Source organism: Dermacentor silvarum, chromosome 1, assembly GCF_013339745.2.
Source record: "Dermacentor silvarum isolate Dsil-2018 chromosome 1, BIME_Dsil_1.4, whole genome shotgun sequence".
NCBI classification, from domain to species: domain Eukaryota; kingdom Metazoa; phylum Arthropoda; class Arachnida; order Ixodida; family Ixodidae; genus Dermacentor; species Dermacentor silvarum.
Window position 1 is genome coordinate 48,162,135 of NC_051154.1, and position 17,527 is coordinate 48,179,661.

The following is a 17,527-nucleotide window of genomic DNA, read 5'->3' on the forward strand; positions in this document are numbered from 1 at the left end:
GTACAGTGAAATCTAACATTTTTCTTTGGCTGTGCCCTAGGATGCCAGCCCTGGCCGGAGTAGCCCAGCATCTCAACAAAGTGAACCTGGCAGCCGAGCAGCCCCAGATGCAGCAGCCACTCGACCAGACGTGCCAGCAGCAGCCGCTGGTTTGAGTCGGCGTCGCAGAGCAGCTGACTGGGAAATTATGCAGGGGCTGCGCACAGGCCAGCGCTGTGATGACAAGCCAAAAAAATTTGAGGGCTACCTGCTTAAGCGCCGCAAGTGGCCACTTAAAGGATGGCACAAGGTAGTACTCTTATCTTTGTAGAGGAAACATTAAGCAAGCATCATGGTAGGACACCTACAAGATGAAAATATGCTAGGCTTTGACAAGTTTGACTGCTTACTAAACTTCTTGCTTAATTCGATCTTCGCCATGGCTAGGAGTAATGCATTCAGATGGGCTGTGCCTTCCGTTATATTGATCTACAATGATGAGCAACACGAGAACAAGGTGAGAGCAGGAGCCAACGTTTCAACAAGTGGACTTGTCTTTTTCAAGGCCTTGAAAAAGACAAGTCCACTTGTTGAGACGTTGGCTCCTGCTCTCACCTTGTTCTCAAGTTGCTCATCGTCTTGAATTTTCATCTCCCGCATTCCCCGTGTTTTCCATTGATCTACAATGCGACACATGTTCGATAATTTGACCTTGGGTGTTCTGTGCACATCTGCCTGCACCACCATTGGCAGATTAAAAGTCAAGCCCAAGTGACTGCAGAGGCAGCAATGCTGTTTATTACAATATTGGAGGAAAACGCTAGTGTCCCGCGAGCAGTGCAACTGAAAGTCTGCCCATCCACCTGCTTCAGCCTCTGCAGTTTTTTTTGTTTTTTTTGTAACATAGGAACGTGGCTATACATGTGATATCAGTCGCACACTCAACTATATTACACCTCAGCCAGAACTTGAACCTGGGCTAGCCTTGTGGGAGACGAGCATTTCACCATAAAGCTTAAGCCACCGCTCGCTGTCATCAGCTTGATTTCATGATTGCTTTCAAAGGGAAGGTATTGACAACAAGTCAAGGCACGATGGACAAAACCAGAGAGCAAGAAGCTATTTGCCAACTTGCACAGTTTGCTAAAAGCTTGTACAGATTGAGGCAGTTTTTTTTTGTTTTATTATATTATATTTATTTTATGTCTGTTTGCAGTTCTCAAGCCTGGGGGGGGTCCTGCAAAGGCCAACTGCAATGAAATAGCGCTTTGGCTAAATTGATAATATAAATAAGTAGTACTATATATTAGTACTGAAGCAACCTTGGCAAAGCTGCAGGGCTAGTCATTGATTATTAGCATAATTGTACGATTATTAGCAGCCTTTAACTAGCATTAAACAGGTGATGTGGGCACCTAGGGGTTAGTGGTTATGACGTCCCACTACATTGCATCCGACATATTTCAGTACGCAACAGCCATTCGCGGGTGATGCCTAATCTCGGACTTTTTTTTTTATTTAGTGCCTCATCTAGTTTATAAAAATATTTTAAAATTGAAAAGTAAAAATGAAGCATCAAGTTTACAACTAACATCCTAACAAAAAACAAACACCACAGTTATGTAAGCTGCACTTGAAAAACCCACCGCGGTAGACCAATGGCCATGGCGTTGCACTGCTGAGTTTGATGTTGCAGGTGCGATCCTGGCCGCGGTGGCTGCATTTCGATGGGGGCGAAATGCAAAAACGCTCATGTACTTATATTTTCGAGCATGTTATAGAACCCCAGGTGGTCAAAATTAGTCCGGAGTCCCCCACTGCGATGTGTCTCATAATCAAATTAATCATTTTGGCCTTCACTTAATGCGCTCCTCTTGCAACCCTCATCCTCCTTCATGCAGTCCTCAGCTTCACCAGTGCTGAGAACTTGAGGCTGGCCTTCTTGTGTACTGTAAGAATGTTTGGGGATGCCAGCTTAACGAACTTTTGCATATCTCTTATAAAACTTACCTGAGCATTGGGAAGTTAGGGAACAATGACTGTCAATATTCAGAAAAGTAAACAGTTGGGTCACCTGATGTGTTATTCAGACAGAAAAAGGTAAACAGCATGGAATGCTCAAACAATGGACACACATGGTGCTGGCCTACGAACTGATTTCCTGAACAAAAAGTGGAGAAATATGTGCTTCTGTAATGAATAACTAAAAAAGCAGAACATGCAATAGTGTCATTGGGACAGATACAAAAAAAAGTTCATTGACATGACTATTTCTCGATAGTGTGCTGATGCACTTGTCTTGCATTTTGCCTCATGCAGCTTACTCTGACAAGTTTTCACATTATGGCTGCTTGCAGAAGGTGGATTGCTGACATAATTTTAATTGAACCAGATCGCTCACCGGCAATCCCTTTAGTGGGTTCATGTGTTCATGCAATCTATCATTTATATACACCTACCTGTCTGGCCTATGTAACAGTTGTAACATGAAAGAGGAATGCTGTAGACCATGTTTCTGTAGTAAGCAACTTACTCACAAGCAAGCTTCTTGATGCATTTTTCAAGTTAATTATTTGCTTAGCTTGTTAAGTTTGTGTCAAGAAGCATGCTTGTGAGCATGCTGATTGCTTGGAAACATGATTTGCAATGTGTACCTGGACTGTATAAACACACCAATACACTAAAGGGATTGTTCCTCAGTATATGGGTCAGCCAGTGTCAAAATTGTGATTCCATTGCACTCTTTGCAAGCTGCTGTATCATGAGTCTCGAGAGGTTTGGGCATGCGGAATCTGTGTCATTTGTTTATCCACAAGAACCAATGCAAGGGTGTCAGCACATCGTCAATGAACTTGTGCAGTAAGGAGCTCTCGTATCTGTCCCATTTATATGCTCTGTTAACACCTCTTGTATGTTTTTAAAATTAATTCCAGTGAGAAGCACATGCTCTCTCTCTTTTGCTTCAGCAAGTTCAGACACATCTCACTACTCTGAAAGTATATTTATGTTTGTTCTTTCATTGTGCTGCTTGTCAACATTGTCTGAATTTTGTGGCTGAGGTTCTTGGTAGCAAGAAACTCATGTACAAGGCATGCAGGATAAGCATTAGGTTGATTTACATCTTGACCAGACTACCACGAAGTTATGCATGTAACACTACTGAGACTTTTTCCACGTTTTGATGCGTCAAAATGGCATGTTGTATTATGTATAGGTGCCAAAGTTTCTTGTTCTTAATTAAGCATATCGTTAAAACTTGCATCTCTCTCTCTCTCTTTGTTCTTAAGTACAGGTGTGCGAATAGTGATTTTTGAGAATGAATCAAATAGTGTCAGAAGAATTGAATACCCAATAGTTTTCGAATAATAAATAGCCGTTATCACAATTAATATAAAACGATGTTCACATCCCAGTATCGTTTCTGTCATTGCATGGTATGTTATTAAACATTTTTTATTAAAAGCACAAATAGAGCATTAGGAGCAAGCAAGTAGTTTCTTTGCATGTACAGGGCTGTTCAGAGAGTGCAAATGATTGTTTTACAGCCTCTAAGGTATGGCTACCTAAGTGACATATCCTGTTCCACAACACTAGTTCTCATGTTTGATGCCTATACTATGCCCATGGTGAAAATTTAGTGTACTTTTGCTCCATTTTCATGTTTAATTGGGTGCAGTTGAAGTTTTGAAATATTAGAAAATTATTTAAAAAATATTTGTATTCACGAATATATTGTGACTATTCGATTTGTTATTTCAAAGTTTCGAATATTTGCACACCACTAGTCTTAAATGACCAGAATTAATTATTTCTAATAGTTGTATATAAAGATAAACTGCCCTTATTTTTTTTTTGTCATTTTACGGCCACAAAATTACATATCTTATTATATTGAGGATTGTATTATATGTAGGATTTTATGGTAGTAGTGGATATTGCTTGCGAAGTGATGTAACCATTGCAGTCTCATTTTGAGAGTTACTTTTGTGGCCAGTGCTTCAGTACAAATCAGGTAGTGCCTCTTTTCAGCTGACATCTACATTTATATAAACACCGTGTTACCGATTGTGTTTTGCTGTGCAAAAAATTGTTGCTTTGGTATTAATTTTTTGCATCACTGCTAGGAGCTGGTTAGTTGGGGCCAACTTTTGAAGCATTCAGCTTCTGTTTTTGATCCCAATCATAGATTAATCCATTTTGAGCATTTGCTTGTGTGCACACTACAAAACTGTTTGGTGCTTTCTTGCAGCGTTTTTTTTGTCTTGAGAAGGGGATCCTAACGTATGCAAAGTCTTCAACAGATGTAAGTATTGTCTGTTCGAATGTTGCTCTATTCAAGTTCTGCCTGTCGTAGAGAACTAATAGGTTTTCTAAATTGCAGATGGCAAAAGGCAAAAATCATGGGTCAGTTGACCTTGGGCTTTCTGTAATTTCCACCAAAAGCAAAGGGCGGCGAATTGACATTGATGCTGAGGAATTTATTTATCATCTAAAGGTATGCTTGAATTACCTTTTACTGTTTTTTTTTCCTGCTTTGGAACATTACACATTTTGTAGAGAAATGAGAAGAAATTATACAAATATGGCATTTGCAGACTTCTGACATTTTATTGCATGACCATTGTCGTGTTGGCATAAAGGTACCATAGCGTTAACAGTGAGGCCGATTTCTATGCATGTGCTGGTACGTCAATTTTGTTTGTTGTGGTTACTAAGAAATGCAGCAGAATTTCTTGGTGCGCCTTTGTCATGGTAATTCTCATAACAGCATCACTGTGTTCTGCATGCTTAGCTCTTACAAGAGCTCATGTAGTTGAGGTGCCTCACAAAGGAGAACAAACTTGTTTTTTGGACTATAAGTTTCTTGTTTTTTGCACTCTAAGTATTAGGTTGTTCTTTCTCTGTGAATAACTTTTGAATGCCTCAGAACTGAAATTAAACTATCTGTAATGGTCGCATAAAAACTGTCAGTTTCTGTGATTTCTGGTATTGAAGTTACTGTATCACAACTTAGAAGTAATGTTTGTAGCCAAAAAATTGTTTTGTGATGTCCAAAACTTAATTACAAGGCTGCTTGTCTAGGCGGTGAAGCAATTTGTCTTTTTTACAAAACTCCTAGTTCATACACTTTTGCTCATGAATGTTCATCTGACAAATGCATACTTATGGAAAGATTATATATTCTGTAGTTCTGTTTCAAAACGAAATGAGACATTCTAGCTAATAGTCATAACCACATAACCCAACAGACAACGAAGCCAAGGAAATCATCGGGGAAATTAAGTGTAGTTGAAATTGGAATGTAGAAAATAATGAAGAAAAGGGAACTGGAAAGTGGACGAAAAGATAACTTGTAGCTGGCGGGAGCTGAACCCGCAACCTCCGCATTACGCGTGCTTTGCACTACTGGTGGTGCAAAGCACGCGTAATGCGGATGTTGCGGGTTATGTGGTTATGACTAATAAAATCGAGCCCCTCGGTTCCCATTCTTCTTTCATATTCTAGCTAATAGTAATTCACAGGAAGAATGAGAAGTTGGAGATGAATATGAAGATTAAGCATAGCAAACATTGATATATAAAAAATGTGTCAAAGTTCATTTGAATTGTTTGAATAGGGATATTTCTCAGTTGAGCATTTGTGATATAATGTTTGCAAAATATAAAATTTTAGCATAGTGGTGTGCACTCTCGGCTAAGAACACTACCCTTCCCATGTGCTAAAACTTGTTGGGGTGTGCATTGGGTCAATAGGCAGCTCCTCGTGCTATGCAAAACACCCTAGAAAAAGTGCAATGAACTGCCCTGAATGGCCAGATGCATGCATACTGGGGCAGCTGTGTTTTCTCAGATGAGGCTGTGTTGGTGAATATCGCAGTAGCTGGTTGAGCTGTTGAGCTGCCTTGTGTTGTTGCCTCCCTTATCTCTTTGTCACTTTGTTTTCTCACATACCTGTTTCCTTTCCTGTGCATGTGTCTCCTTTCCTGTGCATTCTTAATAAGACATAGGGAAGTTGGCTTCACGAAGCTCAATCACATGATTGTTGGATTCTTGGCAGTTACGAAGTATGAAAATGGGAAAACTCTCATGTTATAACTGGAGCAGAGTTCCAGGTATAAAGTGCTATGTGCTTTCTTGAGCTTATAATTAGATAAAGAAACCTTGTATTCTTCTGACATGTGATATTTCGGCATTAGCAATTATTATTTCTAGGCCACCACTGCTGTTGTGGGTTGAACAATCTTGAGAGCTTCTATTCTAGTACAGTTGTTCCATTTCAAGATCTTTGTAGGTCTGACAGAGCACAGGATAACAGGGGTAAAAGTGTCAGTTTTAGGCTCTAAGTTGTCTAATATATTCCTGCTGTCTGCGCAGGTAAAAAATCAAGCGCAGTTCCAGCAATGGGTGTCTCAGCTGCAGCACCACAGGCTCTACCGACAGCATGAAATTACTTTTGGTAGCCGGGAGGCACCCAAGATGACCTCTCCTGCTGCCGAGGACTCTGGCGGTGTTCCAGGGGGCAATGGACCATCAGGTGCGTTGACTCTTTGCAAGTGCCCCCTAAATGACCCTCCAACTTGCCGTCGCCACCACTGCTACCGTGAGCTGATGCTGAGTGCACGCACTTGCACCCAAGTGTGCCTCGCTGGCTCAGTCCTGGGCACGCAGGGCTTCAACACATGCAAGTGCTCCAAGATGGCAGCAAAGGAGAGTGCAGCCAGCGAGAATCCACAAGTGAATGCTGCAGTCTCTTCAGATGTTCCTTCAACGAGCATAAATGCCAGAGAGCTCATGACTTTAAAGAAGGAAGTAACTGAAGATGTAAGAAATGTTGATGAAAATTTATTGGCTCAAGTCGTATGTAAAGGATCAAAACAGAGTTTGTTGGCTATAGGCACAAGTGCTTCAAAGGTGTTGGTTGAGGCACATGATGGCACAGAGCCGAAAATTGATGCAGAGACTTCAGATGAAGTTGTCGAAAGTGTCGGCGCTGGGCGAGGTGCCACAACTTGCGGCATTGACACAAACACATTAGTAGTGACATTTTATCCTGCACTTGGAAGTAACTACACCAACTCTTTGACATGTGACACATCATCTGAAGAGATGCCACCTACTCATGGATTTGATGAGCACACATGCAAAGAAGCACATGTGGTTGACTTTACTAGTCGGAGAAAAAGTGAGAGACGTATGGGGGAAGAAGAGGTGCCCACTGTCTGTTTAAATTCTTTGGCTGCCCGTCATGACAGGAACTTCAATGGTCTGCAGACGTTAAGGCAAGGAACTGATGTTGGTGTTAATACCGATTCAGATGGTGAGACCATTGAAACAGAGCATAATGCAAGAGTTAAAATTATGGGACACACTCATCCACGCATGCTTTTAAAAGGACGTATAAAACGAAGTGCACCCACTCCTCAAGTTATTGTGGACACATTGTCCACAGACAAGTCAGCTTTGACACATCCTGAAAGAGTTGACCAGCTGGCAACTTTGAAGCAATGTGACAGTAGTGGACTGTGTTTGATTGACTCTGGATGTGGAATGCAGCGTGGTCTTGAGCCAGACCCAGAACATCTGCAAGGCATATCATCAGATGTTAAAGCAGAAAATTTGCCTAATTGCGAGCTTCCTGAATCTGTGTTAACATCACCAGTCTTTACTTTGCCTCCTAGTCATTCAGGTAATGATCCTACATGTAGTGTTGAAGGTGAAAAAGCTACTTCAACCAATGTGGAATGCCTTAGTTTTGCCTACACTTCTCCTAAATATAGAGACAATCAGCAGGCGGTGCCTCATTTATCGTTCCGGACAATCCAAGATAGTGATACAACTGGACAGGATCTCGCCTTCTCTTTCGAGTCAAGATGGCTTCATGAGCTAGCGCAGTCTAGGACTGGGCCATGTTTTGACGGCAGTACAGGGAGGCTGAATAAAGGGCCTTGTTGCAAGCAGGCAGAGTTGGGTTTAGACTGGCTTTTAGCTACTGTAGAATCAAGTGATGATTCTATAGAAGGTATTCATCGTGTGCCAGTAGTTTCAGATGTGGCACTTCCTGCAGTTCCAGATGGAGCTGCTGGTCATATTTCTGGGTTGTCACATAGTGGCATGGTGGCAGAGAGCCAGCATTCTGGCCAGAGTTCTACACAGTACTGCACTGCATTGCCCGAACAAACTGGATCAGAGCTTAGAGACACTCTACAAACATTTCTATTTTTGCATTCTGACAGCAGCTTCTATGTTAACCTGCAGGATTCACCCAGTGAAATTCCCAAGTTTAAACACAGTGAATTTGGAAGTTGCCAAACTGATAATCAAAGCAGTGAGCACTCTGGGGAAATGTTATCTTAAGCTACCAACGTCTGCTATGGCACACATTCTAGTGCTGTGTAACATTCGCTCTCCTCGATCCATGAAATAAATGACCCACTTACCTTCTTTTTCTTCTCAAAAACTGGTTCCTACTTGTTTCCGTTGTGTTTGCATACACTTTTGTTTGCATACACAACTAAATCATTAGGGGGAAAGAACAGGGCTGAAAGTATCATGTATATAGCTTCTATGATAACCATGGCCAGGAGAGAGCCAGGAAAGGAGCCTGTGCATGTAAACAAAGTACACATTAGTAGAAGTTCAAGGTACACGAAGTTTCATGAACACAGTTCTTTGTTAAGGCAAAAATTAAGTTTGAAGGTTAAGGTTGAGGCCTTTTTCTGGCTCGTTTGTTACTGAAAACAGATTGTGGTACGTTGATACTTGTGTACTTGAGATGACATGTGCATTGCGTTGTGTGCCACTGTGGTGACTGTGAAGTTATGTGAATGAGACTCTTTTGCTCACCTGGCTGTGTTCACTTGTTCAGCAACCCTGGCAGGACATCTGTTTGCAGACATGAAATTAAGCGCATATGTTGGTCATCCCAGCTGGACATTCTCAGCGTGTGATGTGCATCGTGTGTTCATGCAAATCAAATTTTTTAGCAGCTGCCAAGTGCTGTTGACATGGATCATTTATTGCCTTCATTCGTAAGCGTGCATTGAACCTTTGTCCATAGTTTATTGGTCACTGCATTTATAGGGAGTTTTAGTATAGCGGAAAACGCTTACGTTAGCGTTAGCGTGTGACGCAATGCTAACGTAAAGAAAGGCTGCACTGCCCGGTACAAGGTAGTGTTTTAGAATAGCGGAACGAAGCAAAACGCTAACGCTAACGCAAATACACTTGGGCGCCATCTCGAGGCAGATACAGCAAACATGAGCAAACCCTCTCGTTAAGCCTACTCCGCCGCTAATCGAGAATGTATATCGAAAACAACGCCCATTTGCCACCTGTAGGCCGCTGTCGAAGCATCGTCACATAAATCTAAAGCAAACACGAGCATTAGTGGGGAACGAATGAGCCAAACAGTGCAGGCCGACGACTCGATAGATCCGAAATGGACGGCTCTCGCTTCAACAGGTGCCGCCATCTTGCCCTACGTATGGAATCCCTTGCGTGCGTTAGCGTTGAACGCTATATTCCGGAAATAACGTACGTACGTAAGAGTTCTGGCTACATATACGTTCTGCGCATGCGCAGTTTGCAGCATGCAACGCTAACGCTAATGCTAAATCCTTGCGTTTGCTGTTTTCCGCTATACTAAAACTCCCTTATGACCAGAGCTGTAGCTGGGCTGTGTGGTAGGGCTCCTGCTGCCACATGACCGCTGGCACTCTGAAGCTCTACTGAGGGAGTAGTATCCTTTTTGAACTCTGGAACCTTGTACAATTGCTACATTACTACAGGGTTTCTGCTACACAGTGCAGAGACAGCTCTGGTCTTGGGTGCATTTGCATAGTACAGTGGAATCTCGTTAATTCAAACCTGCTTAATTCAAACCTGCTTAATTCAAACTTCCGGTTTACTTGAACTGACATGGTCCTGTCAAAATATGTGTACTGTAGACTTCTGCTAATTAGACTCGGGTAATTAAATTTTCGTGTTAATTCGATCCCAACCGAAGGTCCCAGCTGGTACCCATGCATTTCTATGGGCCCAAACTTTTGTTATTTCTATCCTAAAATTGGCCTTCGCCGGATAATTTGAACTTGGCCAGTCAGCATGCATGCGCGTGACCCCTTTGGTGACCCCAATAGCGATTACTTTAGCAGCAGCATGTCTCGGCGGAGCTTAAGGAACGGTAAATACTTTGAACACATGTAATCTCTCATCGAAAACGCCTATTTTCGGCCTTCCCTCTGAAGATTATGAATCAATAATGGTAGCTTACAATGTCTGATTATGGTATTTACCCAATTCTAGCGCCCACCTTTCTTTCCCCCCCCCAAGAAAATTGGGCCGAAAATGGCCTGTACAGTGCTATCAGACACGAAACCAAAACCGTGTTCGAGGCGTTTGTGTGCTTTACCGCATAACACTGCTATATTGAGGTGAAGCTGACTTCAAAAATAACCATGCGGTGAAGCTAGCTTCAGAAAACTGGCCGCCCTTGTGCAACACATATTTGATCTTTGCCCATTTTGCTTGCTAAAAAGTGGGGTGCGCGTTAGATTTCTACTTTGTTTAGGAGCTTTAATATCATTTCTACATTAGTTTTCCACTTTGGACACACAGAAAGGGTGCATGCATTTGATTCGGTGGCATGTTACAATTGGGCAACCACTGCCAAATGAATCGGTGGTGTTTTGACGTTTTTTTGTGCATCTTTAGTTCGACCAGCCGGATAATTCTATCAATTTTGTCGGTCCAGTCAGGGTCGAATTAATGGAAGTCAACTGCATTTCAGCGTGCGACAACACCTGGCAATTCGAATGCATAAGCGTTTGTACGGTTAATACGAACATGCCATTCTGCCGATCATGCTCTCAGCAGTGTGCCAACTCGTGTGGCAGCGTTTTGACTCAACAGTGCAGCCGTGCACTGGCTGTTGCTCCTTTCTCCCGTTGCAAGTACCCTATTTTTGCATGTACATCCTAACCTGCACCAAAAATTTTTAAAGTCTAACAGTAATGTTGGGATGCAGGTTACATGCAAATTTTACTTTGAGGTGCGGCTTCACAGCATAAAGAATTTCGCCTAGAATTGTCTTCACGGCAGCACATACCACACTGCTGTGAAGCCACACTTCAGGAACTCGTCACTCATGTTAGCTCAGTGCACATGCGTTGCCCGTAAGTCAACCATTCAATGAGTTTCCTTTAATTTGAACAAATTTTCGAGCCCCTTTGAGTTCAAATTATCGAGATTCGACTGTGTTTCATAGTAGACTCTCTCGAAGGTGAACATAGGGATCCATGAAAGTGTGCTTATCTTATCAAACGTTCATCTTAACAGAAGTTTACTGAATCTGCAGGAACTAAGTCAAGGCTCTCACATTGTTCACCATATCGGAGGATTGAGCCCACATTTAAGGAAATGTACGGTATACAGTACATTTGACACAAGCAGTACCTACCTAGATATTTTGTTTTCCTATTTTGTCTATAGAAGTTGCAGATGTATTGCGGAAGGTGTGGGTATACCGTGTGTCCCAGCTAACGTTAGCCAAGGTGGTCAACGAAAAAAGAGAGAGAGAATAAGATTAAAAAAATGCGGTGCAAGATACAATTATAAAATGTATAGTGTTCGATCGTCAGATGTCTGAAGACAGATCACCGTAGGTCATAAGATCATATCTTGCACCGTGTTTTTTTCGTTGAGCAGTTTGGCTAATAGATGGGACAACCTATATAGTGGCCTCACTGTGGTGCTGCAGGGGCTACATCTGCTTTTAAAAATTCTGCTGTTCTACTGTTCCTAATGCATTCTTGTGTGTGGATACTAGTATGTAAAACCTGGATGTGCCTTAAGTACCTTTTTGCTTCTCTTGTGGAGGGTGCTGGAAATTTCTGGTTGGGGTGTTTTGAATGTGCTCGCTTAATGTGTCTTCCTTCTAAAGCATTCAATGTTTGCTCTTTACATCCCATGTTTGTTAAAGTTAAGCTGCTATAGATCCATTAGCAACTATAGTTTTCATTGTTTGGGCTAAGTCTGACAGCAGCTGTACACCCTATTGTAAAAAATGATGAAAAGGCCAGCCAGAAAACACTGGTAACTGCCTGCTGGCCTTTTATGTTTTTTCAGAAGGGTGTACATGCTTTGGGGCCAAGCCCTGCTTTAACATTTGTTGCCAGACAGATGGTCTGTGTGACCAAAAGACACTTCTTTTATTTTGTCACTATATTAGTTGCGGGGAGCTCTTGCAGTTTGCAGTTTTTTTTTCGTAAAAGACTGCCATAATTCTACTTGTTTTGTTCAGTTAGCTTCAGACTACTTGTTGAGTTTGTTAGTTCATACTGTACAAAGATCTTTGAGCCTAAATTTGTAGGTGAAGCCAAAGTACCGAGCAGACAGGACAAACAAGACAAAACAAGTAAACAGGGAGCATTTGTCCTGTTTACTCACATTTACTTTTGTGCTTCTCTTCGAATTTGATCTTATTGACCTTCATTGTTCAGTTAACCTTATCCGTATATCAATGAATATGGTCCACAAGTATTGCTAGCTATTTTTATTATGCAGCTGTTATCCTGGCCAACGAAGTGCGACACATAGCTTACTCACAAATGTTCAACAATTGCAAAAGTAGTGATAAAAAAAAAAGACCTTTTAGGACATGCAACTCGTGACAAAGCTTGGCTTTTCAATACTCATATTATTACAAACTCGCTGTGATAAGTAGGATATGGAAAAGGGTCAAGAGTGCTTAGTTATAAGTCACTTTTAGCAACATGTACTTTTGTGTGGCGCAATGTCCAGTGTGACATTGTAGCAAAGGGCATTCCTTGATGTTGGAGTGTTTGATTCCCATTCTGTCAGTGCAATGTGATGTGAAAATAAAGCTGACAAGAAGTGCACCTGCCCGCCGGTTCCTTTCTTCATGCCAGCTTTTGCTGTGTTAGGCTAGTCTGGAACCATCTTTTTTAACCCTTTAAAACTACCACATCCTAGCTGTATTCATCCTAGCTGTTTGTACCGATATTGCCAACGTAAAGGCCCTAACTTCTGCTTTGTTTTCCCGAGCGTCAGCTCAGTTCTCGTAGTGCATTTGAGTCTTGGTGCTTTAACATATTCTTCGGTGCTTTCATTTCCTTTCGCTATAATCTGTTCAGATAATTAAGTTTGAGCCTTCAACGTGTGTTAAGGAGAGCCTCTCTTGCGCAGGTGTCTTTCAGTAATATTTTAGGTGGATATAAGAGGTGAACTGCATATGTAATGTATCTTTAAAATCACAATATAACGTTCAAGATTTGCTAGAATAAAAAAAAGTTGGGAAATCTTGTACACTTTTTTTACAGAAAGAATTTGGGACGAAATGGTTAATAAATCTGTTCCATTTACTTTTCCATTCTTTTCACCCTTCATCATTGGCTCATGTGCAACTGCACCACAATTGCCAGGACTTGTCAGTGAGCATGATGGAGATAAGAAAAGAAGAATGGAAAATGAAATGGATTGTTACAAAATCTGGTCATTGCACATGTTAAGATATACCTGGAAGGGATTTTTCCACAGTGTGACTCCTGTCCACACAGCAGAATTTTAGCTGTCTTGTAGCTAGTTACATGGAGGTTGTAATGGTGTCAGATACGTCTGGCTTTTTGTTTGTTCTTCTGCAGCTTCACTGTTCTGGAAGCTGAATTCGAAAGTGCTTTTGAAGTTAAAGCATGCCTCCATGTGAAACAAAGTCAAAGAAAAAATGTGTTTGGCAATGTTATAGGAGTCTTCTTGCTATATTTTGCACTAGTTTTACAGGTAGTACTTGCAAGATCTTGAGGGATGAAGGCTGTCCTTAGCCATCTTTGAGCTTGGTTTGATTGATTTGTTGCCAACATTTACAATCTTAAAATGTTCGCTCTTTTTTACATTCAACATTCACATAGTGTGCTGATCTGTAACATAGATTGTGTGTGCAGTAAGTATGTGTTTTTTATGCGAAGTAAAACTTAAGCAAGCGTTCAGTCAGCAAGGACTTGAAAGCATTCTTTTAACCACTTTCATGTTCGCTATTATTTTCTAGCGTTCCTACTTGAAGAAAAAAAACACATACAAACGTGCATACCCACATGCAGTTTGCTTGATTGCTTGATAATTTGATGTGCAGTCCAGAAATGTATTAAAATATTACTGCTATACATGATTTTGCAGCAACTTCTCTTCTGAGTGGCATTTGGCTTCTAAGTCTAATAGCAAAGTCGACTCGTCAGTTTGATTTGCTGACACCCCTTCTGTGGTAGCATAGACCTTGAAAGTTAGGTTGAGTTTGGGAAGTAGAAGCTTTATGAAGGCAGTCACATCGGCAGTTGCCCATCTGCCCTGTCAGCGCTATCTGCCAATCAATAGTGGCAGTTGACACAGAAAAGATGCACATTCTCAGCTGATGTTAGCTTATCAGAAGGAGCAGTCCTTGTGGTTGACCAGCTGCCTATGTGTTCAATCTGTGTTCCTACATTTCGAACCAGAGAATGTTTGTGTGTTGGCAAACATCTTGTGACTGAATTTGTGCAAAATGACTTAGACTGCCAGTTATGCACCTGGCTGCATGTGACCTCTGCATGCTGCCACGTTGCAGTGATGTGATAAAGAGCATGCCTGAGTAAAATGTGCTAAGGAGATTACTGGCTGCTGGGAAAGTATGGTGCAGTAATATTACATTTCCTCCTTAGGTTTGTATGTTCAGATTGCCCGATTTTCATCTGTGGCTGAAAGATTGGTTGAAAATGTGGATACTATAGTGATAGTACTTTGCCGACACGTTGATCTTTATTGCTGTTTGCATGCACAGTCTAGGCAAGCTCGCACAACGTGCAGAAGACATTGCAGCATGGAGTTAAATAACAAGCTACCTCAAAGTCTTAACATAAAATCAACATTTTTGGAGCTTTTTCCTGTCACTATGCATGCTCATATTCATATTTGTTTTCACATAGAGGAAGGTTTGAAGCAAATTTGTGCCTGGTTTGGTTGTTCATTGCCAGGGAACTTTGTGGTCAATATAGTGTAGATTGAAGGAAACCAAGAACTTCACAAGCGTTTATTCACTCAATGAATTCTTGTTCTGAAGGTGTAAAAGCTTGCTTCTTATATTTATGTCAAGTGATAAATGAGCATCTGTTGGAGTTATATGTTCAGATGCTTGCAAATCACTAGGTAATGGGTGTGGGGGTACAGGCAAACATGCCCGGTAGTGACTAGCTAAGGTATAAGCAGACACGTAGCCCATCCCCACTCCACAAAACAAGCTAAAGGGTGCCGTGGTGGGTTCGCTGACTTGCTGGCAAGGCGTAGCGGTGACGCCAGCTGTGGTACAAACTAAACGGAGTTTATTTCCTGTTATTTACAAAAAGAGTGTACAGTACAAGCGTAACAGAACTATGGTGGCAGTCTCGGGCTGTGGGCAAAAGCTCTCGGTAAGTCCCCTCAGCCAGTAAAGCTTTTCCGAGCAAGGTTTGCCTCACAAAAGGGGGCCACCTTGCTCAGAGGGGCGCGGGACCAAGCGGGTCCGCATGACCAACAGCCAAGAGCACTGAAGGTTAATCTAGTGGGTGAAGGAGCCTGCGCACCTCAGATGCTGAAGGAGAGAGATACCGAAGAGAGGATGAGGGGGGCCTGCTCCTTGGGCACTGTTTGTATGAGCAGCAGACGGCCTAATGTGAGCAGCGTGTAAAAGCAGCCGGCTCTGCGTTGCACTGACGCAAGTGGCAGTGGGGAATGTTCGCTATCCAAAATAAGGCTGGAATGGCATGTCCTCTGCGATCGCGCGGGCAAAAGGACCAAATTACGCATGAACTGGAGAAGGGGGTCCAAGAAATCCCCACGCGGGTCAGCATTTATTCTGTCTTCTCGAGTTTCGTAGTGAGTGCATAGTTCCATGCTTCTCAGAGCTTTGTGATAGTGCATCCCTTGCTGTCTCTAAACTGCAGTGAATGAGCATTGTGCATGGTGTGAATGAATGTGATGACCATCTTGGCTCTTCACTGTAGAGCAGCTTGTTTGCCTCTGTGTTACAAATGTGCTCGTCACTTTTTCAGGGGAGGGGCAATTTCTGGAAAACTAAAGGCATGCTCCATCTATTTTGTATAAATGTTCCACATGTCAGTTTCCCTCACGATTAGCATTTAGGTCAACCGAGGTCAACATGTAGTGGTTTGCCTGATTAGGCAGCAACCTTCCTTTTTAAGAGGCGCAATCAACATCAGCCGGGCATTTTTACTTTCTGTTGCACCTTTGTATCAGTATTCTTTCCCTTTGCAGTGTGGATTGACATACACCTTTGCTAAGTAAGGAAACGGTCATGCCGCATATTGCCTACTTAGTAGAATTTTTCGTTGCCAGCTCAAGTGCCCCTTAAAATACACAAGCCCTTCATATATAGAAGTGTTTGGTCTAGGTTTATGTAAACAGCTCGAAACTTATGAAGCAGATGCAATGAAGATAGCTAACCTCCCATGATTTTGGCTCAAGGGTGTGTTTCCAAGGCCGGGTTTTTGTAGCGTTGCCTTCCGCTTGATTCTGTGACAGTCTTATCATCCACTGCTTGGCCTTATGGTGTCTAATGGCCTAATGGTGTCTCGTGGTTGATCCTGTTGATAACAGGGGCGTAGCATCGCTCTGACCACTGACGAAGAGCAATAAACACGAAAAGGCAGTAGCATCAAAAAAGGCATCGCTACAAAATAGCAGCCCAAGTCAGTGTTACTCTTGTAACATATGAGGTGAAGCATGTTAAGGTTAAAAAGGAAAAGTACCCATTTAATAGTTTTGGGAGGACTGGTAGGTACAGATTTTAGTACTCCAATACATGTGCCAGTTGGGTTTCTGTGCAACCTCTAGGAGCAAGAGAGCATACAAAAATGAACAAGTCTCCTTGAAAAAAAATCAGAGGATGTTTTTGTGATAAGTCATGGTCCTTGGTTTTAAAATCTACATTTTTACATGGACAGATTTTTTCACTCTTAGTCAAATAGATCATTTAGTTATTAACAGTGCATGAAAATGCTTTGGTGGATCATCAGGGCAATGGCCCAGAAAGGCCGCAGAAATGTGAGGCATGGTGAGTACAGTTAGTAGAACATGACTTGCAACCTACACATAGGTTGAGAGTCATTTGTGGGAGAGGGAGTAGGGGAAAATATCTGTCCGTCTTCTCATGTGTTTGCAATATTGTCATCCTGATCTTCAATAGAAGAACAAAACTGCACATGAAGAGCAAGTTGTATATTATTTCTAGAACTACTGATGTGCATAGCCATGGTGTCTTGTGACACAGTGTCTCGTTACAATAGCTTCACGTTTTCATGTGCTTGGCACATATGTTGCACTCATCTGCATTGCCATGTTTGAAGGCTGGAAAGAAAGCAGTGGTGTCTCACCAAAGCTTTCTCCTCGTGTACACTGCTGACATGGTATGATGCTACCATCGGGGATCAGTGCGTGAAACTGATAGGATGAGCCCTACTTGATCGCAATTCATGGCAGGACTGGGCTGACGATCTGAGCTTGTGTGA

General features: G+C 42.1%; 1 protein-coding gene across 5 annotated transcripts in view; it reads left to right on the plus strand.

Annotated features, from left to right (window-relative positions):
- LOC119462347 (oxysterol-binding protein-related protein 6-like) overlaps positions 1-17,527 on the plus strand; it is a 131,900-nt gene that overhangs the window by 70,354 nt on the left and 44,019 nt on the right. For all 5 annotated transcript variants that reach the window (XM_037723697.2, XM_049667632.1, XM_037723692.2 and 2 more), the window contains exons 3-6: positions 41-289; positions 4,229-4,282; positions 4,361-4,474; positions 6,354-6,513. In XM_037723697.2, coding sequence (XP_037579625.1) covers positions 41-289; positions 4,229-4,282; positions 4,361-4,474; positions 6,354-6,513 — 577 coding nt within the window. The remainder of the gene's footprint in view (positions 1-40; positions 290-4,228; positions 4,283-4,360; positions 4,475-6,353; positions 6,514-17,527) is intronic.